General features: G+C 45.6%; 1 protein-coding gene across 9 annotated transcripts in view; it reads left to right on the forward strand.

Annotated features, from left to right (window-relative positions):
* CDH4 (cadherin 4) overlaps positions 1 to 26,902 on the forward strand; it is a 795,473-nt gene that overhangs the window by 716,148 nt on the left and 52,423 nt on the right. For all 9 annotated transcript variants that reach the window (XM_053394415.1, XM_053394416.1, XM_053394417.1 and 6 more), the window contains one exon: positions 896 to 1,033. In XM_053394415.1, the coding sequence (XP_053250390.1) occupies positions 896 to 1,033 (138 nt within the window). The remainder of the gene's footprint in view (positions 1 to 895; positions 1,034 to 26,902) is intronic.

Here is a 26,902-nt window from a genome sequence, read left to right on the forward strand (position 1 = left end):
CACCTGCCTAATGATAGGGCTGCCCCTTTTTATCCTCAAAACAGTCCTGTGAGGCAAGGTTTTTATCAATATGAAATTGCTGCTGGTTTTTTAACATATCAAAGGTTTTTCTATATTTTACGTTTAATTGTTACATTTGCTTTGCATATATGAAATTGCGTAATTGTTTCTATTGCTAATGTTTTAACCGCGAAATCGCTTTGAGATGTTTTGTGGGAAGCAATTTGGAGATGAGTAAATAAATGAATGAATACAGGCATGCATGCATGCATATGCAAGGGTAAAGCATAAACAAAAAAATGCAAATGAAAATAACATAAAAATTATTTTGGGGGGGAAATCGCTTTGCAAGGAAAAAGGGTGCATTAAGCAAAATGGTGTGCAAAATCAAGTGTATTAGGAGAAATTTGCACTAAAATGCCAATGAATTTTCATGAGGAGTTTGGGTTTTTTAACAAAATCCAAACTGGCGTGGAAACATGGAGAATTGAAATTAAGACAAGATAGTTGAACTAGCTCTCACTCACACAGTTCTAACCATGTGAGGAAACTGAACACCCAAATAGGACTTACAGGATTCATGTAAACGCGGCTTGCAAGTTTTATTCACCTCACATACAACTTACTATTTTCAGAAAAGTTTCCATTAGAACCAGCTAGATATTAATGCATCATTTATTGCGAGGAGAGACAGAGAAAGAATGAGGCTTTTTTTGCTGTCTCTTGTGTTTACAGGGGAGACAAAAGTTTGTCCTAAGAAAACATTTTGCAGAGGAGATAGATCTCAACAGGGTGATATTTTTCTTTTTTCTTTTAAAAATGAAGTTGCAGAAAAGTATAGAGAGACAGAAAAAACATTTCACATTCCTGTCCCCTTTGTTGTTTCCCCTTCCAGAAAGTTCAGCAGTACACAGTCATCGTTCAGGCCACAGATATGGAAGGAAATCTTAACTACGGTCTCTCGAACACGGCGACGGCAATCATTATGGTGACAGATGTGAATGACAACCCACCCGAATTCACTGCCAGCACCGTAAGTATCAATACATCAGCGCAATGATGTATGGACACACAACGTGTTTGTAATTCATGGACATTTGATACGGCTCGTCTCCGTTTGCCGGTTTGGCAGATAGAAAGAACTTGATAGATAACTGTGTAACAAAGACTTTCAGCAAATAAAAATTGGGGGGTTGGGGGAGAAAGAGAGAGAGGGAGATGTGAGAAATGATTCATGAAGAAGCTATCTGGCTACCAGTTTGCTCTGAAGTGGAATACTGAGAAAATGAAAAGATTGTGGAAATATATATTCTCTCCATGTCATGAGATGTTCACATCCTTCTCCTCCTCCTCCTCCTCCATTATATTCTTCTTCCTCTCCCTCCTCTTCTTCTTCCTCTTACGTTTACTATTCTGGTCACTTAGGCGCCACTAACAAATAGTGGAGACACATTGCCGAAAAAGAAGACAAAAGAAGCCACATATTTGCATTAAAATGACATATTGTTATTATTATTTAAATGTATATCCCACCCTTCCTCCTAAAGGAGTCCAGGGTGGCAAACAAACAATTGATAAAACAATAAAAATGTCTAAAAACAATGGGCAGTATTCAGTTAGGTTCCCTCAGAATCAACCTGCTGAAATCAGTGGACGTAACGTAGTCAAGGTCCATCCATTTTGATGGGGCTACTCTGAGTAAAACCCACCTGGTTCCAATACAGATGCAGTCTGTGAAATATGTCTACCTAAAAGGATTGTTGGAAGAGGGAGACCTTCAGCAGGTGCTGAAAAGATGGCGCCCCTCTGATATATAACAGGAGGGAGTTTCAAAAGGTAGGTGCCGCCAGTGGCGGACCTACATTTTGGGGGCCCTCAAGCTTGAACTGTCATGGGGGGGGGCCTTCGCAACCAGCAATGAGGTCTGGGTAACTAATTTTAACTTCTTCAGTGGAATCGTTCCACAGCAGATCACCACATCTTTACAAGATCTGTGCTACTGACTCTCAAACTTTGGGATTGTTGAAACACAGGCAACAAAAAAATTAACCAGTTTGAGTTGTGTGACTCAAATTGGGTCAACTAGACCCAATTTTTTAAAGCAATGTGGACTAAAGTCGCTTCTGGGACCTCTCTGGGATTAGAGCCCCTGAAGCTTTTAAGCTTCATTAGTTTCACAGTAGACCGGCACCCCTGGGTGCCACAATACTAAAGACTTAATTCCTATATTGTGCAGAATGGACTTCCTGATAAGATGGTTTCTGCAGAAGCCCCTCACCTAGGTGGAATCTACACACATATATAAAAACATTCTGAAAATGCTTTTTTTAAAAACGCGTTTTTTAAAGTACAGTGATACTTCGGGTTAAGAACTTAATTCGTTCTGGAGGTCCGTTCTTAACCTGAAACTGTTCTTAACCTGAGGTACCTCTTTAGCTAATGGGGCCTCCCGCTGCCACCGCGTAATTTCTGTTCTCATCCTGAAGCAAAGTTCTTAACCTGAGGTACTATTTTTGGGTTAGCAGAGTCTGTAACCTGAAGCGTCTGTAACCTGAAGCATCTGTAACCCAATGTACCACTGTACATTGAATTTTCCATAAGGCCCGCCACCATCATCTATTGTCACATTGTATATTGCACTTAAAACGTTTTAACTGGATATATAAGGAGAAAGATTATCTCTAACCTATCCTGGTCTCAAGCTGAGTAGGGCTTTATACACTCAAACCAGCACCTTGAACTTAGCGAATAAAATTATATGAATAGAGTCAAAATTGGACATGATTACCATAATTCCATACAGTGCATCTCAACGTAGTGAGGAAACTGTAACTGGGTGATCTCTGTGTCTACTCAGGCTGCTTTCCAGAAGCTAAATGCTAGTGTCCCTGCTCCGGGATCATTACCTTTATGCCAGGCAGACTTTCACAGCAAAGGTGCCTTCAAATAGAGAACTGTCCTCTATAAATCAGATTGCATGGCCACCTTGGTTTTCATACCCAACACCAACAAAACTTGGGGTCCACTCTTCTGCACTGTTTGTGTGTGTGTCTAAATCCTGTTGCAGAAAAGCTTTAGAAGAAGAAGAAAGTCTAGGTTTTAACTTACGCAGATAAAAAAGAACTAAAGAAAATAAAAGACTGTGTTATGTGTGAAAACTAGGAGTGGGCAGAGCTGTTTAGTTGCTTTCCAGAAATACTGTTGTAGACTGAGGGCGGCGGCGGGGAATTATCCACTAAGCATCAGAGTGAATTCAGAATGTGGAGCAGCTTCTGATGTGTCATTAAAACATCCTAGGCCACAATTCACACCACATATTTGAAGTGCTGTGGTAACTGGCGAAGCTTCCCCCAAAGAGTAATAATAATAATAATAATAATAATAATAATAATAATAATAATAATTTATTTATACCTCGCCCATCTGGCTGGGCCTCCCCAGCCACTCTGGGCGGCTTCCATAGAAACCAAAAATACACTAAAATATCACATGTTAAAAACTTCCCTGAACAGGGCTGCCTTAAGATGTCTTCTGAATGTCAGGTAGTTGTTTATCGCTTTGACATCTGCTGGAAGGGCGTTCCACAGGGCGGGCACCACTACCGAGAAGGCCCTCTGCCTGGTTCCCTGTAGCTTTGCTTCTCACAATGAGGGAACCGCCAGAACGATGGGGGTGGAGATGCTCCTTCAGGTATACTGGACCGAGGCCGTTTAGGGCTTTAAAGGTCAGCACCAACACTTTGAATTGTGCTCGGAAACGTACTGGGAGCCAATGTAGGTCTTTCAAGACTGGTGTTATATGGTCTTGGCGGCCGCCCCCAGTCACCAGTCTAGCTGCTGCATTCTGGATTAGTTGTAGTTTCCAGGTCACCTTCAAAGGTAGCCCCATGTAGAGCGCATTGCAGTAGTCCAAGCAGGAGATAACTAGAGCATGCACCACTCTGGCGAGACAGTCTGCAGGCAGGCAGGGTCTCATCCTGCGTACCAGATGGAGCTGGTAAACAGCTGCCCTAGACACAGATTTGACCTGTGCCTCCATGGACAGCTATGAGTCCAGAATGACCCCCAGGCTGCGCACCTGGTCCTTCAGGGGCACAGTTACCCCATTCAGGACCAGGGAATCCTCCACACCTGCCCGCCTCCTGTCCCCCCAAAACAGTACTTCTGTCTTGTCAGGATTCAACCTCAATCTGTTAGCCGCCAGCCATCCATTATGGGAGTTTTGGTTTGCTAAGGGTACTGAGAGTTGTTAAAGGTAAAGGGACCCCTGACCACTAGGTCCAGTCGTGGCCGACTCTGGGGTTGCGGCGCTCATCTCGCTTTATTGGCCGAGGGAGCCAGCGTACAGCTTCTGGGTCATGTGGCCAGCATGACTAAGCCACTTCTGGCGAACCAGAGCAGCACACAGAAACGCTGTTTACCTTCCCGCCAGAGTGGTACCTATTTAACTACTTGCACTTTGACGTGCTTTCGAACTGCTAGGCTGGCAGGAGCAGGGACCAAGCAACGGGAGCTCACCCTGTCGCGGGGAGTCGAACCGCCAACCTTCTGATCGGCAAGTCCTAGGCTCCGTGAGGCTCCTATTCGCCTCACAGAGTTACAGTTCCCAGAGTTTCCTGTGAAGAGGGGTTAACTGTTAAACCTCTCTTGGAATTATGGTTCTGCGAGGGGTTTCCTACCAACTCTCAGCACCCTTAACAAACCATAGCTCCCATAATCCTCCGGGGGCAGGCACGACTGTTTAAAGCGATATCATAGTGCTTTAAATGTATGGTATGAACCTAGTGGCATATTTGTCTTCCTGCATGTGCCTGGCTTGGAAGCCTCCAGATGTTGACAGGATCTACCAGACTCTGGAAAAATCTCTGTTCCAGAATATTTCTTCCTCAGCCCAAATGCAGTTATCAGTTAAGACAGCAAATAGGAAGCAAAGCCCGTTCTGCAGCATGAATTTAGACAATCGTTTTCATGAAGCTAAACAAGATGCTGGACTTGACAGTCCTTTGCTCTGATTTAGCAGGACTCGTTTTATGTTCTTGCGACTCCCCGCACCCTATCGTTCTCTCATGGAAATGCTTTCTTGTGGAAGTTGTAAATACATAGCTTTTGAACATCCAAACAGATCTGAGTGTGCCTTCATAAGAGAGTTCTCACCTAGTGTGAGAATCTGGATCAAAGGTAATGCTTTGGAAAGGCACGTTTGGTATTTACACTTTCTCACTTGTTTGTAAGTACACTGTCTTCTGCTGTGGATTTATTTTTATTTATTTTATTTATGATGTTCACAGTGTTTTGTGATGTTTTGAGCTGTGGGGGATTTTAAGCAGAGCTGTACATATTCCACACTGTGATATGTTCCTCATTTAAGGCAGGGATAGGGAGCGTGAGGACTTCAGATATTGTTTAGCTTTTCACTCCTATCTGTCTGCATGGCCAGAGACATAGTCCATTTGTCTTGGGAGAAAAATGGAAGAGTGCGCCAGCCCAGGGTGCATGGGCCTCACTCCACCAGCCATGAGCAGAAGGAGGTCCCAGGTGAGCCTCCCTGGGGGGAGAGCATTCCACAAACAGGGAGCCACCACAAAAAAGGCCCTTTCTCCTGTCACCACACTCGTCTCGCGGAGGAGGCGCATGAAGGGATGATGTGAGTTATTGCCTAGTAATATTTGCAGGGCCACAGACTCCCCATCCCAGCACAACCAGTAAGCTAAACTGGTTCTTGCCTTGTAGGCATCGTCCATACTGCACTGCAGCACAGACTACTCACAGCATCCCAAGACTCAAAGCAGGGGTTAAGATGGTAAAACATTTTAAACTGCCAGGAAAAATGGGGTGGGGGGAGGAGAGAGAGAGAGAGAGAGAGAGAGAGAGAGAGAGAGGCTTCCCTTTTAACCTTCATTTCAGTGAAAGGTAGTGACATCTAGTGGCCATTTTTTATTTAAAAAATTAAAAACCCAAAGTGTATAAGGTCTGACTCCTGCCTGAGCAAATACTTTGTAAATGCAATAAGTAGAGTTTAAGCAACTACCGGCTGTCTGGCATCAGTATCTGTAATATTGAAATACTGCAATATAGAAATCCCTGCTTTTATTCTGCATAATGTACAGATGACTCACTCTCCTTAACGCCTTATTCGCTATTGAATTTGTTCAGTTTTACCAGAATCAGCCAAAGACCACAGCCGTAAAGCAAAATGACTAAAAAAAAAAATCTGCAGAATTAAAGCAGAGTGGATTCATATCATGTTTACAAACAATTTTGAGACATTTGTCATCAAGGCTGCAGATATAGATCCCCAAAAGAGCTAAATTCAAACAGAAATGATCACCAGCTTCTTATTACAGAAGAATATTCTGTGGTAGTTGTATCCACAGCTAATGCAAAGGGCACAGTCTCCAGTAACAGTGCCAGCCCAAGTCATTTTGCTGCCTGAGGCAAAGGGCAAGATGTTGCTTCTTCCCATTTCTTGCACAGAAGCTCACTAGGCTGGCAGTCGATTCTTAATTCAGCACAGGCAATGGGACTGCCCCATGGCATACTCTAGAGCACACACAGCTGTGTCCATTTCCCCTCCACTGCCTAAAGCAGCTGTGTCACCCTGCCTAATAACAGGGCTGGTTCTGCCTAGTAAACACCTCCTTTGCCCTTCCAGTTTAAAAAGATAATGATTTTGACCATCTACACACACACAAAAATGTCTTTCCTAAGAAAAATTGGGTGTCTTGCTGTGCTTTCTGGCATAAGGAGCAACCAGCATATTATTATGCATGCACTAATGACAGGGCTCAGATGTTGCTTCAGCAACAATCAGTCCGAGACTGAGCCCCATATAGTAGCACAGCTGCATCCCAATTGCTGGCCCCACCCTCACTGGAAGGAACCTTTCCAGTTAAAAGGGCCTAATCCCCTCGCATGGACTGCAAGAATATAAAACTTATCCATTCTGAAGGAAATCAGCTCTGAGTGCTCACCGGAAGGACAGATCCTAAAGCTGAGGCGCCAATACTTTGGTCACCTCATGAGAAGAGAAGACTCCCTGGAAAAGACCCTGATGTTGGGAAAGATGGAGGACACAAGGAGAAGGGGATGACAGAGGACGAGATGGTTGGACAGTGTTCTCGAAGCTACCAGCATGAGTTTGACCAAACTGCAGGAGGCAGTGGAGAAGAAGAAGAGTTTGGATTTAATATCCCGCTTTATCACTACCCTAAAGAGTCTCAAAGCGGCTAACATTCTCCTTTCCCTTCCTCCCCCATAACAAACACTCTGTGAGGCTGAGAGACTTCAGAGAAGTGTGACTGGCCCAAGGTCACCCAGCAGCTACATGTGGAGGAATGGAGACACGAACCCAGTTCACCAGATTACGAGTTTACTGCTCTTAACCACTATACCACACTGGCTCTCCTGGAAGACAGGAGTGCCTGGCGTGCTCTGGTCCATGGGGTCACGAAGATTCGGACAGGACTAAACAACTAAACAATCCTCTCCTGCCATCCGCTACTCCTGCAGAGCAGGGGAGATTCTGGTCCCACTGCAGCTTCTGCAATGGAATCCACTATGAGAGGAGACATGACAGCCATCTTCAAGTATCTCAAGGGCTTTCATGTGGAAGATGGAGCAAGCTTGTTTTCTCCTGTTCCGGAGGGTAGGACTCGAACCAGTGCCTTCCAGTTACAAGAAATGAGATTCCAACTAAACCTCAGGAAGAACTTATTGACAGTAAGACCTGTTCTACAGTGGAAGGTGGTGGACTCTCCTTCCTCGGTTATTTTTAAGCAGAGGTTGGATGGCTTTGGTTGAGAGTCCTGCATTGCAAGGGGTTGGGCCCATGGGGTCTCTTCCAACTCTACAATTCCATGATTCTATGAGGACAGCAATATGACATCCTGAGGCCAGAGAGGCAGTGGTACCATCTTCTGGGGCTGGTCTTCTGGGCCATTCCCCTTCTGATTCAGAGTCCACATCCTCATGAAGGAAGGGGCAATAGATCCGTGGTACAACATCTGCCATAGATGCTAAGCTTCCCACGTTCAATCCCTGGCATCTCCAGGTAAGGTTGGGGTACCCCACCCCTTCCTGCAACCCTGGAGAGATGCTGCCCATCTGTGTAGGCCAGCCTTTCTCAACCTGTGGGTCCCCAGGTGTTTTTGAACTACAACTCCCATCACCCCTAGCTAGCAAGGCCAGAGCTCAGGAATGATGGGAGTTGTAGTCCAACAATATCTGCGGACCAACAGGTTGAGAACTGCTGGTGTAGGCAGTGCTGAGCTGGATAGAGATTTTTCTTAAAAATATAAAGTGGTATAGAAATAAATAGGGACACAGGTGGCGCTGTGGGTTAAACCACAGAGCCTAGGACTTGCTGATCAGAAGGTTGGCAGTTTGAATCCCCGTGATGGAGTGAGCTCCTGTTACTCGGTCCCAGCTCCTGCCAACCTAGCAGTTTAAAAGCTCACCAGTGCAAGTAGATAAATAGATACCGCTCTGGTGGGAAGGTAAACGGCGTTTCCGTGCACTGCTCTGGTTTGCCAGAAGCGGCTTAGTCATGCTGGCCACATGACCTGAAAGCTGCACGCTGGCTCCCTCGGCCAGTAAAGCGAGATGAGCGCCACAACCCCAGAGTTGGCCATGACTGGACCTAATGGTCAAGAGTCCCTTTACCTTTACCTATAGAAATAAATTATTATTAATAATAGTAATAGAGCAAGGTCTGGCTTTTTATAAGGCAGGTTCCTAAGTTCCAAGTGATTGGAGAAAGGGAATCTGACTCCAGGGTCATGACAGGATGAGTTAGTAGAGCCAATTATTCACTTTTCCCGGTGCGAAGTTGTAAGGCAAACTATAGGTTACACTGAAGCCATTTGCAATGAAGTCTTGACATCCCCTTTCCTCTGCAAAACATTGGGGGGGGGATTTGAAATGAATAATGATAGTGTTTCATCCAAACCTGCCTTTCCAGATCCCGAAAGGTTTCTTCCTCAGCAAAAGGTGCTTCCATTTTTCTGCCTCACCCTTTGCAATTTTCAGTGTGGGACTGAGCTTCCCTTATTGTAGCAAGGAGGCCATGGACGATGTGTGCTTTTCTTTCCCTAAAACAACTCCCATATTTGGAAGGGAATGCTTAACCCATTCCCCTACCAGCTGGTTTCCTCTGAATCTTCCCCATAACTTCTTTTACCCATTACAGTGATACCTCGGGTTACATACGCTTCAGGTTACAGACTCTGCTAATCCAGAAATAGTGCTTCAGGTTAAGAACTTTGCTTCAGGATGAGAACAGAAATCGTGCTCCAGCAGCACGGCGACAGCAGGAGACCCCATTAGCTAAAGTGGTGCTTCAGGTTAAGAACAGTTTCAGGTTAAGTACGGACCTCCGGAACGAATTAAGTACTTAACCTGAGGTACCACTGTACTCACTTCAGCATGTTTCCCTTCCAAGCACCAGCCTGGAACCTTGGTGCGAAGGAAGCCACTGGAAGAAAGATTGGGGGACCACCTGGCAGCTGAAGGGTTAAGAGCTCCCCTCCCTATACATTCTTCTTTGCTTCAAAGCATCCCTCTCTGAAAGATGCTTTGCAAAGGGAGAAGGGGATCATGGGGCTTGATTTCGCAAATCATTTGCCCCCTGTTAGAGCACCCTGCCTATTCAACAACTTTAGGAAGAGAAGCTTTGGGAGGTGGCATTCAAACGTCCGCTGAGCATTAAAAGTCCTCACATGCATGCAAGCCCACAAGGCATTACAGTCACCAAGACATCTCTGCCTAGAATCCAGCTTAAACGGATCAAAAACTGCTGCCTCCCCCTCGAGCGGAATAAAGGACAACTCACCCATTTCTCTAAATTTGAGAACTGAGCAGAAAGTTTTTGCAAGGGCCAGAAACAGCTTTGCACGTTCCCCATTGCTCTTTTCCATAATTCAAACCTGAGGGTATTTTACAGTTATATAAACTACTGCTCTTTAGCAAAAGTGACCTTTAAAATAAATCAGCCTCCTGGTTATAGTCAGAAATCCATTCCAGGTAGGCACAAAAATAGAGCGTTGTTCTAGCAATATTAATAGCCGAGTCCTGGGCATGTTTTCTTAGACGTGAGCCCCACATTTGTTTGATGGCCCCTGCTCCCAAGGAAGGACTGTAACCTAAGCATTTGCTACCTTCCACATATTCTGTATTTTTGCAAAAAGCAATCAAGGCTGCAAACGATACAACAAACCACTTTTTATTCTGGGCAACCAAATTACAATCATAAATTAAAACAGGGATGGTGTCAGATTCCTTCAGCCCCAGACAGCATAGCCAATGGTCACGAACGTTGGGAGTTGTAGTTCAACATCTGGAGAGCAACAGCTTAGCCACCCCTGCCATGAAAGATGGGTGTAGGGCATCTAGAATCCCACCTGTCATGTTTGGACCAAAAAAGCAGATCCACCTCTCAGAGGTGGACTTTGGTAATCTTTGGTAGCAAGGCTCTCTGAGCGTGGCCAAAATCTGATGCCACCAAATGGATCTTCTCAATGATGGATCTTCTCAATTTTGAGCCCCCTTTGCTAAGCTCCCTGGGCAGGGGAACCACCCACATCACTCTAAATCTGGCTTCACTTCTTGTCAAGAAATCCTGGCATCCCAGGTCATGATCAGAGGGCTGACAGCAGGTATAGATCAGACTGGTGCTTGGATGTGAGTCTACCTTGACATTTCAGAGGTGCCTACATTGAGTTCCATGGTGAGATAAAGGCAGGATCTAAATTGGGGTTTCCCAAACTTGGGTCTCCAACTGTTTTTGGACTACAGCTCCCATCATTCCTAGTTCGCAGGACCAGTGGTCAGGGAAGATGGGGATTATAGTCCAAAAACAGCTGGAGACCCAAGTTTGCGGAACCCTGGCCTAAGTGCGCTAAGCAAATGATAATGTAGGAAGCTGGTTTAGGTATAGGAAGGCCATTGGTCCACCTAGTCCAGAATTTTCTGTGATGACTGGCAGCAGCTCTCCAGGGGTTTGGACGGGGGGCAGGGGCATCCTAGAGATGCCAGGTCTTGAACCTGGGACTTTTCACATGCAAAGCAGACACTCTGCCACAAAGCTATGGTCCTTATCCAAGCAGGTGAGCAATTTCTGGCCAGTCATAATAAGAGCATTTCATGTAACATTTGGGTAAAGGTAAAGGGACCCCTGACCAGTAGGTACAGTCGTGGCTGACTCTGGGGTTGCGGCACTCATCTCGCTTTATTGGCTGAGGGAGCCGGCGTACAGCTTCCAGGTCATGTGGCCAGCATGACTAAGCCGCTTCTGGCGAACCAGAGCAGCGCACGGAAATGCCGTTTACCTTCCCGCCGGAGCGGTACCTATTTATCTACTTGCAGTTTGACGTGCTTTTGAACTGCTAGGTTGGCAGGAGCAGGGACCGAGCAATGGGAGCTGACCCCGTTGTGGGGATTTGAACCGCCAACCTTCTGATCGGCAAGTCCTAGGCTCTGTGGTTTAACCCACAGCGCCACCGGCGTCCCTAACATTTGGTTACCCCAGCCAGAATTTAAGGCACATGTTTGCTCTATCCAGCAGCTGGAGGGGAGTGGGGAATGGTTTTGTGCCTTGACTTCATCCTGCAATGTATCCATGGCAAATTGCTTCACCTCCACCTTCAGGACAGGTGTACTTCTCTTTGACTTTTGCAATCAGAACCATGGCCAGCTTTGGATGTTGTGAAATGCAAGAGTGACACAAAGCCCTGTCTCTGTTCTCCCTCCACCTTATGATATCTCCCACCACCCCCACTGCACCCCGTGTCTTTTCAGAGTAGGATTTGTTTCAGTGGCAAGAGAACCGCACAGTTCTATTTGAAGCAATTCTGCTCTGAGTTACGGCGGGGGAAGGAAAGAGGCTGGAAGATGGCAACGGAGGCTTGTGCTTGGCACAGCGCCGACGGAGGAGAAATCAAGGGCTGAGCTCACCACTAACGCGCACAAAAGCACATCCTATCTTGCTCTCAAATTACCTGTCAATCAAAGCAGGAGGCTTGAAGCTTAATAGTTTCAGGATATAAACATAGCCCGGGAGGGTTTTGCAATACACTGCTGCTAAGCCCCACGTGTTCTACAGCGGGAATTAACATTGCTATGTAAAACTTAACAGTTGGACCGGAGCAAAAAAAAGGAATTGGCTGTGCTGGTGGTCGACTGGGACAGTCAAGCCATGCAGCTGGAGAAACGCAATCTGGTTTTCTTGTTCGTATAACTCGGACGAGGCTTTAGACACAAGACACGGGTGGATGAGCTTCTGAGGCACAAAGTGAGGAGTGTGAAGCTGAATATTAGGAGATTCAGGACAGATGAAATAAAATACTTCCTCACACAGCACATAGTTAAACTATGGAGCTAGCTGCCACAGAAGGCAGTGATGGCTGCCAACCTGGATGACTTTAAAAGAGGGTGAGACAAATTCATGGAGAATATAGATATTAGCCATGACGGCAAGACACGGGTGGCGCTGTGGGTTAAACCACAGAGCCTAGGACTTGCCGATCAGAAGGTCGGTGGTTCGAATCCCCGCAACGGGGTGAGCTCCCGTTGCTCGGTCCCTGCTCCCGCCAACCTAGCAGTTCGAAAGCACGTCAAAGTGCAAGTAGATAAATAGGTACCGCTCCGGCGGGAAGGTAAACGGTGTTTCCGTGTGCTGCTCTGGTTCGCCAGAAGCGGCTTAGTCATGCTGGCCACATGACCAGGAAGCTGTACGCCAGCTCCCTCAGCCAATAAAGCGAGATGAGCGCCGCAACCCCACAGTCGGTCACGACTAGACCTAATGGTCAGGGGTGCCTTTACCTTTACCTTTACCATGATGGCAAGGCTCTGCCTCCACAGCAATGCTTCTGAATACCAATTGCTGGAGACCACAGCAGGGGAGCAAATCCTGCAGCAATGTTTCCTCCAGTCATCTGGTCAGCCACTGTGAGAACAGGAAGCTGGACTAGATGGACCACTGGCCTGGTCCAGCAAGCTCTTCTTAAGTTATTGTGTGTGTGATACACACTATGGTGCAAATATATACAGTCATACCTCAGGTTGCGCCTGCTTCAGGTTGCGTTTTTTCGGGTTGCGGACTGCCAAAACCCGGAAGTACAGTCATACCTTGGGTTGAATATGCTTCAGGTTGAGCGTTTTCAGGTTACGTTCAGCGGCAACCTGGAAGTAACGGAACACGTTATTTCCGGGTTTCGCCACTCGCGCATGCGCAGACACTCAAAATGATGTCACGCACATGCACGGAAGCGGCAAAATGCAACCTGCGCAAATGTGCAGTCGTGTGTTACGTTCTACTCAGGATGCAAACGGGGCTCCGGAACAGATCCCGTTTGCATCCAGAGGTACCACTGTAGCTGAAAGGGTTACTTCCAGGTTTCGGCAGTCGCACATGCACAGAAGCGCTAAATCATGCTTTGCGCATGCGCAAAAGTGCTGAATCACAACCCGCATATGCGCAGACGTGCAGACGTGGGTTGCAAATGCTGCAGGTTGCGAACGTGCATCCCGCATGGATCATGTTTGCAACCCGAGCGTCCGCTGTACACGCATACACCCTGCAGTCTTCATAGAAGCCCCTTTTCAGGGGCCTCATCTTCAGGAGGTACAGAAGGTGCATACACAAGAACAGGCTGTTTCAGTGGTCGCTCACAGTCTGTGAGAAACCGCGCTTGACAGTTTTATTTTATTTTATTTTATTGCATTTATATCCCAAGCAGCTCAAGGTGGTGTACATGACTCACCACCTCCTCATTTAATATCCACAACAACCCTGAGAGGTAGGCGAGGCTGACAGACAGTGACTGGCCCAAGGTCACCCAGGGGGCTTCATGGCCAAGTGGGGATTTGAACCCTGGTCTTCCAGGTCTTCGTCTGAGGTGCTAACCACTACAGTGGTACCTCGGGTTACATACGCTTCAGGTTTCATATGCTTCAGGTTACAGGCTCCGCTAACCCAGAAATAGTACCTTCGGTTAAGTACTTTGCTTCAGGATGAGAACAGAAATCGTGCTTCGGTGGCGCGGTGGCAAGAGGAGGCCCCATTAGCTAAAGTGGTGCTTCAGGTTAAGAACGGACCTCTGGAACGAATTAAGTTCTTAACCCGAGGTACCACTGTACAACCATACTAGGCCACATGCTAATGTGCTTTTTAGTGGTAAAGTTACCCTCTGTTGTGGTGCTTATATTTTAGTGGAGTGGGGTAGGACTTATCCTTTTCCTTGCATCGCAGAATGAGCATTTTAGGAATATCGTATTGTGCGTTGTTTTAAATTTGGCTTTTGTCAGTATTTCATTTTGTTGCTAAGTCCCTTTGCGACATTTCTTTTGGATGAAGCAGCAAACAAATACTATTATGATTATTAGATATATATTTTTCCTGGTTAAAGGGTGGAGCGGAAACATTTAAGACAGACTTACTCACATAAAAGGTACTAAAGAACCAATGAGAATCTGCAATAGCCAACAAGAACGGCCAAGAAACCACCAACATGAAACAATGCCCTCTCCCCAAATGATGGTTTTTGACGGAAATGATTGCATGAATGAAGCAACGAGCTAAGCCCTGTCCCCATAGCTATATGTCAAATAGGAGGAAGTAGTGTCTGTGCAAGGAAGATAAAGAACTAATTATCTTAATATGTAAATTGGGGCATATTTATCCCATAAACCCCTTGATGCTCAAAGGATCATGCAGGCCTTCTTCTCCTTAGGTATCTCCTCCCAGCTACTTTTCACAGATAATAAATGGGCAATGCTTTGCTGTGTTTTTATTATGTTGGAAGCCGCTCAGAATGGCTGGGGCAACCCAGCCAGATGGGCAGGGTATCAGTAATAAATTATTATTATAAATTATTATTATTATGCAGGACATCAACACCAGAGAATGGTGGTGTTTTTGCTTTGCTTGCATCTCCTCTTATCTGAAGGAGCATCTAGTATTTCTTTTCATTATTTTGTCTGCCTTCGACTGACTTCTAAGTAGACCAAGTTAGGATTGCACTCTTGGGGGAATCCCACTTTCCCTCAGTCAGTTAGTAGAGATCATTGTCCTGTATCTCCTGCGACTTGAAGAGTAAGCAGGAATCCTAATTTAGCCTGTGTGCTGTGCCACATGCATTATTCCTCAGGAACTCCTTTGGATTGGATTATTATGTGGTAGGGGGGAAATGTAGCCACAACAAATACTCTTTTCTTATATTATTATTATTTAACTATTTTTAGGCTCCTTTCTGGGCCAATGCTCATCCAAAGAAGTATGCACTCAGAGCAATTGCAGTTGATTCTTTTGTAGCCAATTGCAATTTTTTTCTTGCACACTTGAATGATAATACCCAGCCCTTTAGAATGCTCAAAAACAAAAAAACAATGGGTTGCATGCAACTAAGTTTTAGGCCTATTGAAATGAATAGTCTGTAAGTTAGTCTTATTCAGGCATCCTCAAACTTGGCCCTCCAGATGATGTTTTGGGACTACAACTCCCATCATCCCTAGCTAACAGGACCAGTGGTCAGGGATGATGGGAATTGTAGTCCCAAAACACCTGGAGGGCTGAATTTGGGGGTGCCTGGTCTTATCTATTCATTTCAATGGGTAAGTAGGGTTAGCACTGCATGCAACCCAATAAAAATGCATTGTAGCAGCACTAAATTTGGCATCACTTACAACAGGACCAGGGAACTCCAAGCCCATGGCCTGATCCAGCCCAGCAGTCCCCCAGCTCCTGGGTCTTGTTCTGTATCTTGGGGACGATAAGGCTGTGTGTGGTGCTCATGTCTTGCTGCGAGATCGCTGTGTTTCCATGTGCTGACCCTCCCAGTGCTGATAGGAGAACCAGACCTGCTGAGTCGTGTTAGCCTTGAGTGAATGTTGCACCCATGAGTGATAGCTGCATGCGAACTGAAGAGTCAAGGCATGGAATGGCCCTCCTTCCCTCCATAGGCTGATGCTGGCACTGTGAAGGAAAACCCTTTTAATCAAGGGCTTTTCACATCTGATGGAAAGAAGCTTATTTACCCAACTTGCGTGGTCATGCTGATTCCAAAACTTCAAGCCTGCGATGCCATTCCACAGTTCTGCCTACGACGCGGTTTTTCGCCTTCGGAGGACATCCACTTAAAGTTAGCAAATGCTTAATCAGAGAGGAATGGGACCGAAAGGGGGATCCATGCCCACACACAACTCAAATAAAGTCTATTTTTATCATATTCAATCAAGAACAATCAAGCAAGCGAGAGGAGACACAGACAAATTTGCATGATCACACTTCTGTGCCTTAAATGTTAATTAAAAGTTAGCTTAAATTTGCCTACTGTGCAGAACTTCTCTATTTTTTTTTCCTTATCCCTTTCTCAGTAGCCCATGTAAGGAAAATAATATGTTAGCCAGGCTGAAGTGTTTGTGATTAGTCGAGCTGTGGATTTGTGGCGGGGCAGGAGCGGGTGGGAGAGAGCGTTTGCAATCAAGCTCCTTTTCCTTTTTTATAAAAAAAACCCCACACCACCACACTGGTCCGTTCCACTTCTCCAAGCCTTAGGAGGTCTTATTAAAAGCTACTTTAAATTTCGCCCTTTGGCATCGCTTTGAGGTACTCCCGTTGAGTGCCTGAATCCAAAGCAGAAAAGGAGCCTATTTAAAAGCAACCACACTACGGATATCCATTTTCTCAGTTGCTGCCCTGCCTAATCACAACTTGGATTTTCTTTCGCAAGTCTGTGCATGAAGAGAAAAGCAGACTTTGATGAGGCCACAGGGAAGAATTGTGGAGGAAGGAAAGAAGGATATAGCCACAACTGCCTCTGTGCTGAAAAATGTTCCGAGTTACAGATGCTGGAACAAACAATTGCTTTTGTGCCGTCCTTGTCAGGTTAAGAGAGGCGTTTCGGTGGTCTCTGTGAAAACAAAATGGCAGACCTGGTCTGCTCCATGTAATCCTTAACCACCCTTATTTGAAAGTAAGTTCAGTTAAAATGAATGAAAGTATAGCTAGGCTTGAGATGTACGATGATAGGTCATGGAATTGAGCCATTTCTACTGTGCTTTCAGGATTCTGCAACAAGGATGGGGAAGACATTCATTCCAGTTCACATTTAATGTGGACTTACATGACGTGCATTTCCTAAAACAATATATGAACTGAAACTCAGTTAGCCGCTCTGAGAACAAGACTTTGCACCCGTTGGGTCCCCTGATCCAACAGGCTTTTCTTACGTTCTTATTGTTTGAAATGTGCAGTCCTCCAAATTTTGGGGGTGCAGTTCTCCAATCAAATCATGTGTCCAAAAAGTATATTGTAAAGTATGCATAAAACTCCTATATTAGTGACATACAGACATACCTACAGGAAATTGCTTGCAAAAGCTTGCTTTTAAAGATAAATGTGGGCTAAACTGCTACTGAATTTCCTGAGGAATGAATATATAGATATATATAGATATTCACAAGCTGATGTGGAATGTAGCAAAATGAACTTAAGATTGGGGCCAGGGAATGAAAAATTGAAAGAAACCAAAATTGACAGATACATCTATTCTGGAACTCCCATCTCTTTAAGTTTTTAGGAGGCACTTTGATTTGGATGGTAGATGGTATGCTATTGGAGAAATATGTGGTCTTAATTCAGCTGTTACTGTGTTGGGTTTGTGGGGGAATCTTTGTGAACTGCCTTGAGCATCTATTAGAAGCGTTCTACATAGACTTTTTGATACCAGGCATGAAAGCCGTTTCATGCTAAGCATGGTATCAGGCAAGCAATTAATGAAGTGGCTTGGGAGGGAAACAAAGACAAAAGAAGTACCAATATGGATGAAGAGTGGCCAGGTTTCTTTTTAAATAAAACGAAACGAAACCCTACAGTCACTGTGATAATAAATCCACATCTGTTGCATATATGTAAAAAAAATCAAATGCACTCAGGATTTGTGAACTTTGCAACACGCTGCAGAAATTATAGGGAAAACTGACAATTCATAATACATCAGATGGCAGCTTTTTATAACTTTTTTTTGGGGGGGGAATAAAAGCAAGACAGGGATCCCCTGTTAGAATTCCTGCTCCATGACTACAGTCATTGGATTGTTGTCTATACCAGGACGGTATGTGTTTTGACTCCACAGAGTGGGAAGTGACGGAGACAGGATGTTTGTGTTACTGTGTTCCATGAAGTGAGACTATGGTCCTTTGTTCTTTTTCTCTTTGCTGTCTGATGCTAGAGAGAGGGGGAGCCATGTTGCAGTGCTCCGTGTGTGTTGATATGTAAATAAAGTAGATTAGCCAAAATGCTGAGTTGCTGAGGTCTCTCATGTGCATGATGCACAAACTCTGTGGATCCCTAAGTGTGCCGATGTCTGTTGGCATCAGTCGCTGTGATGTTCGGGCTGAAGAAAGCTAATGAAGCTCCCGAACGATTGATCAGGAGGGAGAGAACATGCCAGTTGGGCATGTGTCTCTGCCAGGGTCCTACTCGAGTGTAGGCCAAGCTCCTGACATCCCCCTGCATCCCAGCAAGCGGCAGTTTCACAATTCAAGGATGCACACCAGTCAAGCGAAAGCATTTGAGGAGGGCATCGAAAAGGACCAGTGATGGATGTGCAGTTTGGAGGGCAGCATTTGAACCCCAGGCCCAAGGCTTCTTACCCCTACTTTACATGGAAGTCAGGACAGGGATAGGGAAGCAGTGGCCCTCTGGACGTTGCTAGAGTGCACAAAACACCTGGAGGGCTGCAGGGTTCCCCCATCTGTGCCTTAGACCTTTCTCCTCACTGCCTTAGCAGCAAGGTGCAAAATATGGCTGTCTGACTTGCACCGAGTAAGAGTCGTCTTCCTCTCTCGATGGAGGCATTCACCGTGTTTCTGACACAGCCCTTCCTCACCTGATGCCAGAGACTGCACCCTTAATTTCCTGCGCCTCTCAGTTCAACGCAAACAACCAATCCTGGAAGTTGCAAATCAGCCTGCTTGGTTTGAAGAAAGAATTCAGCGCTTTTCAGTTGAAATGGACGATCTGCTCTTAATTGCATTTCAGGTCCAGAGAAAAACTCCTGTAAATAATTAAAAGGAGCAAAACTGTTGGTTCAGCAGCAGCAGGGGAGGGAATGTGGCGGGGAGGGAAGAAAGCTGCTCTTTGATGGCCAAGGCCAAGGAGAATAGAAAATGCCTTCTTAGTCTTGTTCTGGCTGTCGCTGGATGAATACTTGTCAAAACCAGACCCTCCCAAATAGCTTTCTAAATGGTCAAGCATCTCTGATTGCCAAATGTGCAATGGTGTATAGGAGGGGAGAAGAATCTCTTCCATAGAAAGCTGGGTTATTTGTCCGTTTAGCCATATATTGTCTAACCTGCCTGGCAGAGATTCTTCAGGGTCTGCAGCAGAGGTTTTCCCCACCATCCTTTTAACTGCCAATGCCAGGATCTGAACCTACCTTTACCCAGTTTAGCAGGTCAATCGAAATCATTCCTGCGTTGTGGCCGCTGTTGCATGCTGACAGCTTCTAAGAGTCACAGGTGAGAGCTGAGTGCAGGATGGGAACCAAAGGTGAACGAACTACCCCAGAAGGAGCATGACATGTTCCCCACCAGAGGTAATACACCTCCCCTGACACCCCACACACCCCAAGGAGACCGTTTAGGCTTATAATAAAGGGAAAGGACTCCTAAAAGTGTCTTTCCTTCATCATAGAGAACTTGCAGGCTGTTTCCACGCACTTAGAATTAAGGAGCACTGTTTCCTTTTGGGGCAGGTGGCAGGGGACACAGCAGACACAATCTGTGATGCTTCCAAGCTATTTGATTTATTGTAAAACTAAGGGGTTCAGGACAAAAGTGGTGATTGGGGAATTGAAAATGAAAAAGAGTGGGGTGACATCCACTGCTGTGTCAGCAAGCTCCCACTTGTGCAACACGACTCACCTTTTCCTTTCTTCCCCCTTCCTCCCCAAATTAGCTCTGGGTGGTACCCCAAGCCGATGGAGGAAATTTGGGGGGGGGTGCAGTGGGCTGTAGGGGCAGGAGAGGAAGACCCTTGGCATGAGTGATGAAGGTCTGATCTGCTCACAACAGATGGTTGTCATCCATTATCTCATCTCAGCTTATTGTTTAATGCCACTCATGCCTGTGTTATTGATGTGGCCATGATGGCAGGTGTGAGGCAGGTGAACATGGCTGATGGAAAATGGCCTTGTGGGTAAAATTAGGACTGCCTGGTGGGCCTAATTTGGCCCATGGCTGGAGATTTCCCATGTCTAATATAGCAGCTCACAGCGTGAAAGCGCTCAACTGTAAGCACATCAGTTCCCCTTTTTACCTGTCCTGCCAAACGCACAGGCATTTGTGGAACTGGGCCAGCGAGGAACTCAACGGTGGGGGCTGAGCCAGCCCTGCCCCCACTCCAAGTATTTGGTCTGCATCTGAAAAAGGGCTGAGCACGCCAGAACATCTGCCATTGAGATACGCAGACAGCATTGTCTAGAAATGCAGCCTTGTAGAGGAAATTGACAACTCGTGGAAATACCTTTGCTGGATGCGATCCGCTTCCAACAGATGGTACCATTTAGAAAAATAAGTCCCTTGGATGATTCCCAGATCTAAACAGGCGTCTTTGCCAAAACCTCTATCTTTGATTAATTTCCTCACACTCTCAATATTCAACAATAAGCAACATTTCTCCAACAAGGGTGCTTCACAGCATTTTGACCAGGTACAAGATAATGTGTGCTTTGCCAATATAATAATAATAATAATAATAATAATAATAATAATAATAATAACAACAACAACAACATTTTTTTATTTCTACTCTTCCCATCTGGCTGGGTTTCCCTAGCCACTCTGGGCGGCTTCCAACAAAAGATTGAAAATACATTAAAACATCAGTCATTAAAAACTTCCCTAAAACATTTTTTTAAAAATAATGCCTTATCTCCCAATAATATTCACCACTGAAAACAACAACAGAATCCACTGGGCACCATGACCTAGGTGGGTGACCTCCAGCTCCCGTAAGCCTCAGCCATAAGAGTTCTGGCCAGGCAACATCTAGAGGGCCACAGGTTCCTCAGTCCTGGCTTAGAGACAAGGGCTATAGCTCAGGGACAAAGCACATCAGTTACAGGCAGAAGGTACCAGGTTTAATCTATGGCGTCTTCAGCCAAGAGGATCTAGTGACTTCCTGATACTTTGGCAAACCTCCTTTGTCTCTGAGAAGGATTATTTACAGAGCTTTGCACATCAGAGAGTCCAGGTTCAATCCCCTGCATCCCTGGCCATGAAACCCTGGAGAGCTGCCAGTCTGTGTAGACACAACTGGGCTAGACAGACCAATACTCTGACCCAGTATAAGGCAGCTTCCTATGTTCCAGGGGGGCTGGTTTTCCCCCAGATAACACAGGAGAATCTTTAATAACTGATTTCCCCACTTCTAAAGATTACCGATATTGGCTCCACAATTCTGTTCTGTATATTTACATGGACTATGGCACTAGCCACCAGATTCATTCCACCCCACAACCAGAAGCATTTCCAATTGCTTGGATGAATCTAGCAGAAGTAAATCTTGATAGTCAACCGATGTCCCTGGACAGTCCAATATTTAAATTTTGGAACCACGCTAAAGCCAAAACTATCCGTAAGCCACTTTGGTTCTTGTGTTTTTTATTAGCGAATGCCATCACTTCTGTTTCATTATAATTTCTGGTTTAGTGTTCTTGTCCGCAAAGTGCGCTGTGGATATTTTCTCTCTCTAACATGGCTCACATCAGTGACAGGACACATGCTTTGCCCACGAAAGGTCTCAAGATCAATCCCTGACGTCTCAAGGGATTGAGAAACAGGTGATGGGGAAGAAATGCAGTTTTGTTCTCATTTAAAGGCCAACCTTCATAATTCTCACTTTCCAAAACAATGCACAGCCAGCCTTCAAAATTCACATTTCCCCCAATTTTGCAGTTTGGTTCTCCGGCCAAGTCATTTGCACAAAAATGCACACCCTGCATATGTTATTGAAAATAGCATGCAAAAGTGCATTGCGTTAGGGGAAATTGCTCTTCAGAAATGTGTACATTAGAAACATTTGGAGACAAAACTCTGTATATTGGAGAAATTTAAAAAGCTGACAAATTTTCATGAAGACTTTTTTTAAAAAAAATTGCAGACTGATGTGGAAATGGGGAGAACTGAACCTAAAACTGGGGGGAAAGGGAAACTAAGAGAAATCATAATTGATAGATTCACCCATCCCTACCTGAGACACTAGAGCACTTTCCCCATGGTAGACAATATTCTTCTAGATGGACAGTTGCACTGGCTGCCGGGCAACTTGCTGCAATATTCAAACTATAAGTTCCCTGGTGTTCTGTGAGTCTTTCCTCAGCAGGTTCTCCCCCAGCAATTCTTCCCCTAGGCTGGCTACATATGAGCTGAAGGAAGGTGAGCAGGGAGAAGCTAGTCAACTCTTTACCCTCTCGTCATAATTCAGCTTAGAATCACATTCTGCTGCAGGGAGAAAGCCGTGGGGAGTGTGGTTTTGAGCTGCAAAGGGACTAAGTAGTAAAAGTGGCCTCTAGCCATGTATTCTGCTCCCACTCTTAGCTCACCCTTGGAGTCAGTCTAGAGTTTTGGAAAAAAGAAAACAGCGAAGGAAAGATGACCGCAACTCTTGGAAATGGTTATTTTGAGCTAGAGTTGGATAAAGGACCATAGCAGAACAGGTGGCTTGCCATTTGCAACTGAGGGAGGGGGAAATTAAAAGACGAAATTAAAAGACGCCTTCTTCTTGGGAGAAGGGCAATGACAGGCCTAGACAGCATCTTGAGAAGTAGAGACGTCACCTTGCCAATAAAGGTCCGTATAGTTAAAGCCATGGTTTTCCCAGTAGTGATGTATGGAAGTGAGAGCTGGACCATAAAGAAGGCTGATCGCCGAAGAATTGATGCTTTTGAATTTTGGTGCTGGAGGAGACTCTTGAGAGTCCCATGGACTGCAAGAAGATCAAACGCATCCATTCTTAAGGAAATCAGCCCTGAGTGCTCACTGGAAGGACAGATCATGAAGCTGAGGCTCCAGTACTTTGGCCACCTCATGAGAAGAGAAGACTCCCTGGAGAAGACACTGATGCTGGGAAAGATGGAGGGCACAAGGAGAAGGGGGCGACAGAGGACGAGATGGTTGGATAGTGTTTTCGAGGTTACCAGCATGAGTCTGACCAAACTGCGGGAGGTAGTGGAGGACAGAGGTGCCTGGCGTACTCTGGTCCATGGGGTCACGAAGAGTCGGACATGACTAAACGACTAAACAACAACAACAACAAGTCCCTCCCCTTGTCATTAAAGTAACAGTCAGATAGAAAAGGGCCAACAGGCATCTCTGATTGACATCTCAAGGAGCTACAATACTATCTGTTGTATATTATGTATGCTCAACCAAACCATGCCCTGATCTCCTGATGTGTTGCAGCAGAGCTTTGCTTTTTAGCGGAAAATTAAACAGGCTTGTTATTACTATTCTTCCATAGAACCTCTATCGCCGTTGTGCCTCCCAGCTGCCAGAATTGCAGAGGGCTTTCCATATACTCCTCACCGCTAACTTCAAAGTAACTCAAAGTGACTGATGCTTAACGTCCCCATTTGTGTGCACATTTCAGCAAATTATTCCGATAAAGCTGACCAAATAATTTGCAAAGGTTTCCTCCCCACACCCCCGCAACAAAATTATTAGTTTTTGTCTCTTTCAATAACATTTCTAGAAGAATGGGGGAGAGGAGTTAACTTTGTCATTTCCAACAACTTCGAGTAATTAACAGCCTCATTTACAACCCAGTTAAACTGACATATTTGAATTTAAGCTAATTGCATCCTATTGAACTCTGCAGCTTATTTCTGGTCTGCGCATGCATCAATCTCATTGGTTTGAGTAGGACATATGTCCACATAACTGTTTGCAGCGATAGAGGCGATTAGATTGATTTGGCTTAGATCCAAGGATGTTGACTTAATGGAGCTACATAGCACACTCCATGGGAAATAACATTTCTTTGTCACAAAGCAGCGCACAGAAAGCGAGGGATAATGGGCTTTTAATTTCGGTTTCCAAGGCGGCAGTCCTACGCAGGCTTACCAGGGTGTGGGTCCCACTGAGCTCAGTGAGGCTTAAGGCTAAGTTGCAGCCACGAGTAGCTATGGCTCAACTTTTTTCCTCTTACAACAGGCATATTTCCTGGGGTAAAATCCTTTAAAAAGCCCTCAACAACTTCAATCCTTCAAAAAGCTGAACAGCTTCAGTCCTAAGAAAAGCTCGGCCCATTGGTCGGCCCTCGTGGCCCTTCACTTCATCAAATCTGGCCCTCTTTGAAAAAAGTTTGGACACCACTGTCTTACAAAATGCCATCTAAAGTAGGGTAAAGTACTTCTTAACACTTTCTCTTCCTGCAGTTTTCCCATTACAAATGATGATGATTATGATGATAATCTTAATATTATGTATACCCCACATATCTGGCTGGGTTGCCCCCACAAGTGTTGTTTACCACATAAGGAAAATATCCAGATAGCTGTATCTTTGTTTTCTGTGGGAGAAAGGTAGGGGTGTTTTGTTTGTTTTTGCGAGGAGTAGTTTTAGTGGAACGACATCCAGTGGGGTAGAATTAATGGGTTTTTACTATACACTCAGGTACACCGAAGGGACGCGGGTGGCGCTGTGGGTTAAACCACAGAGCCTAGGACTTGCTGATCAGAAGGTCGGCGGTTTGAATCCCCGCGACGGGGTGAGCTCACATTGCTTGGTCCCTGCTCCTGCCAACCTAGCAGTTTGAAAGCACGTCAAAGTGCAAGTAGATAAATCGGTACCACTCCGGTGGGAAGGTAAACGGCGTTTCCGTGCGCTGCTCTGGTTCGCCAGAAGCAGCTTAGTCATGCTGGCCCCATGACCCGGAAGCTGTACGCCGGCTCCCTTGGCCAATAAAGCGAGATGAGCGCCGCAACCCCAGAGTCGGCCACGACTAGACCTAATGGTCAGGGGTCCCTTTACCTTTACAGGTACACCGAATTCAATGTAATGCCTAAACATGGAATGTCCGAGGGTGTTTGAGGTGGGCAGGAAGGTAAAGGACCCCTGGATGGTTAAGTCCAGTCAAAGGCAACTTTGGGGTGCAGCACTCATCTCGCTTTCAGGCAGAGGGAACTGGCATTTGTCCACAGACAGCTTCCTGGGTCATGTGGCCAGCATGACTCAACCACTTCTGGCGTAACGGAACACTGTGATGGAAACCAGAGTGCACAGAAATGCCGTTTACCTTCCCACTGCATCAGTGCCTATTTATCTACTTGCACTAGTGTGCTTTCAAACTGCTTGGTTGGCAGAAGCTGGGACAGAGCAACGGGAACTCACCCCATCGCCGGGGTTCAAACTGCCAACCTTCTGATTGGCAAGCCCAAGAGGCTTAGTGGTTTAGACCACAGCGCCACCCACGTCCCATCAATGGGACAGGTATACCTGATGAGCAAGGTGTGTTAGGGAGAAAGGAGAAGAGACTATCACAGTCATAAGGACATTAGAATATCCTGTGGATCAGGCAAATGGCCCATCTGATCCAGCGTCACTGTTATCACAGTGGCCAATCAGATGGCTGTGAGAAACCTTTCCGTGGTTTCTAGCAACTGGTATTCAGAATCGTAGCTGCCTCCAACTGTAGCCATCAATAAAGGTAAAGGTACCCGTCAGGGCCAGTCGTGACCGACTCTAGGGTTGCGCGCTCATCTCGCTCAAGAGGCCGGGAGCCGGCGCTGTCCGAAGACACTTCCGGGTCACGTGGCCAGCGTGACGAAGCTGCAGCTGGCGAGCCAGCACCAGCACCGCACACAGAAACGCCGTTTACCTTCCCGCTAGAAAGCGGTCCCTATTTATTTACTTGCACTTAGGGGTGCTTTCGAACTGCTAGGTGGGCAGGAGCTGGGACCGAACGACGGGAGCTCACCCTGCCGTGGGGATTCGAACCGCCGACCTTTCGATCAGCAAGTCCTAGGCTCTGTGGTTTAACCCACAGCGCCACCCGCGTCCCTAAGTAGCCATCAATAGCAGGCATCAAAAGCCCTCCCTTCCAATGTGAAGTAGGTCAGCAAAAAGCAGCTTGATGTACATTTTAGCTCTTGTATGGCCTGTCCATTCATTTCAAAGGAAGCACATCCACAGATGCAAATGTATTTCCTCCATTCATAAATAGGGCAGCCTTTGAAGATGGTGAAGCTGTGTGCATATCAGGCACAAGACTCTTCAACACTAAACCTTCCTTTAAAAATTCTTTCATCCATAAGGATCGAGCTGAACTTTAGTTATCAGAGATAGTTCAAGTCTCTATTTAGGTCTGAATGCACCCTATATCTAATTAGAATTGGTAGATTGTCTTTTTAAAATGGGTCAGCCACGCGGGGGGGGGGGGGACAACAACCCAACGCTCCCTAAGATCTAATCTTGAGATTGTGGAGGGGGGAGAAGATCATTTTATATTTGTTCATTTACACCTTCTCTATGGTTAAAAGAAGAATTAAAACGAGGTCATTAAAGTTTCCCTGGAGACAAACCTCAGACCTCGGTGGTAATATGATTAATCAAATGTAAAAGTGAAGCCAGCTATCTTGAATGAATATAACTCATTTTTATAAAATATCTAATTACTGTAACATAGTCTGCTGTAGGAAAAAAAAGGAAGAGAAAATTAATTGCAATAACAATTCAAGAAGATAATTTTTTTCAAATTGAGGTCTACACACGAAGCTAAACGGAGATGATTAAGTAATTTTGGCTTCATGAACCCCCTTGATGGGAGTTAGTAATAATGAATTTTTCAGACCCTGGAGTTTAAAACTGCCAAAGATTAGGACATTTCTTTTTTAAAAAAAACTACT

This window comes from Podarcis raffonei, chromosome 6 (genome assembly GCF_027172205.1).
Source record: "Podarcis raffonei isolate rPodRaf1 chromosome 6, rPodRaf1.pri, whole genome shotgun sequence".
Taxonomy (NCBI): Eukaryota; Metazoa; Chordata; class Lepidosauria; order Squamata; family Lacertidae; genus Podarcis; species Podarcis raffonei.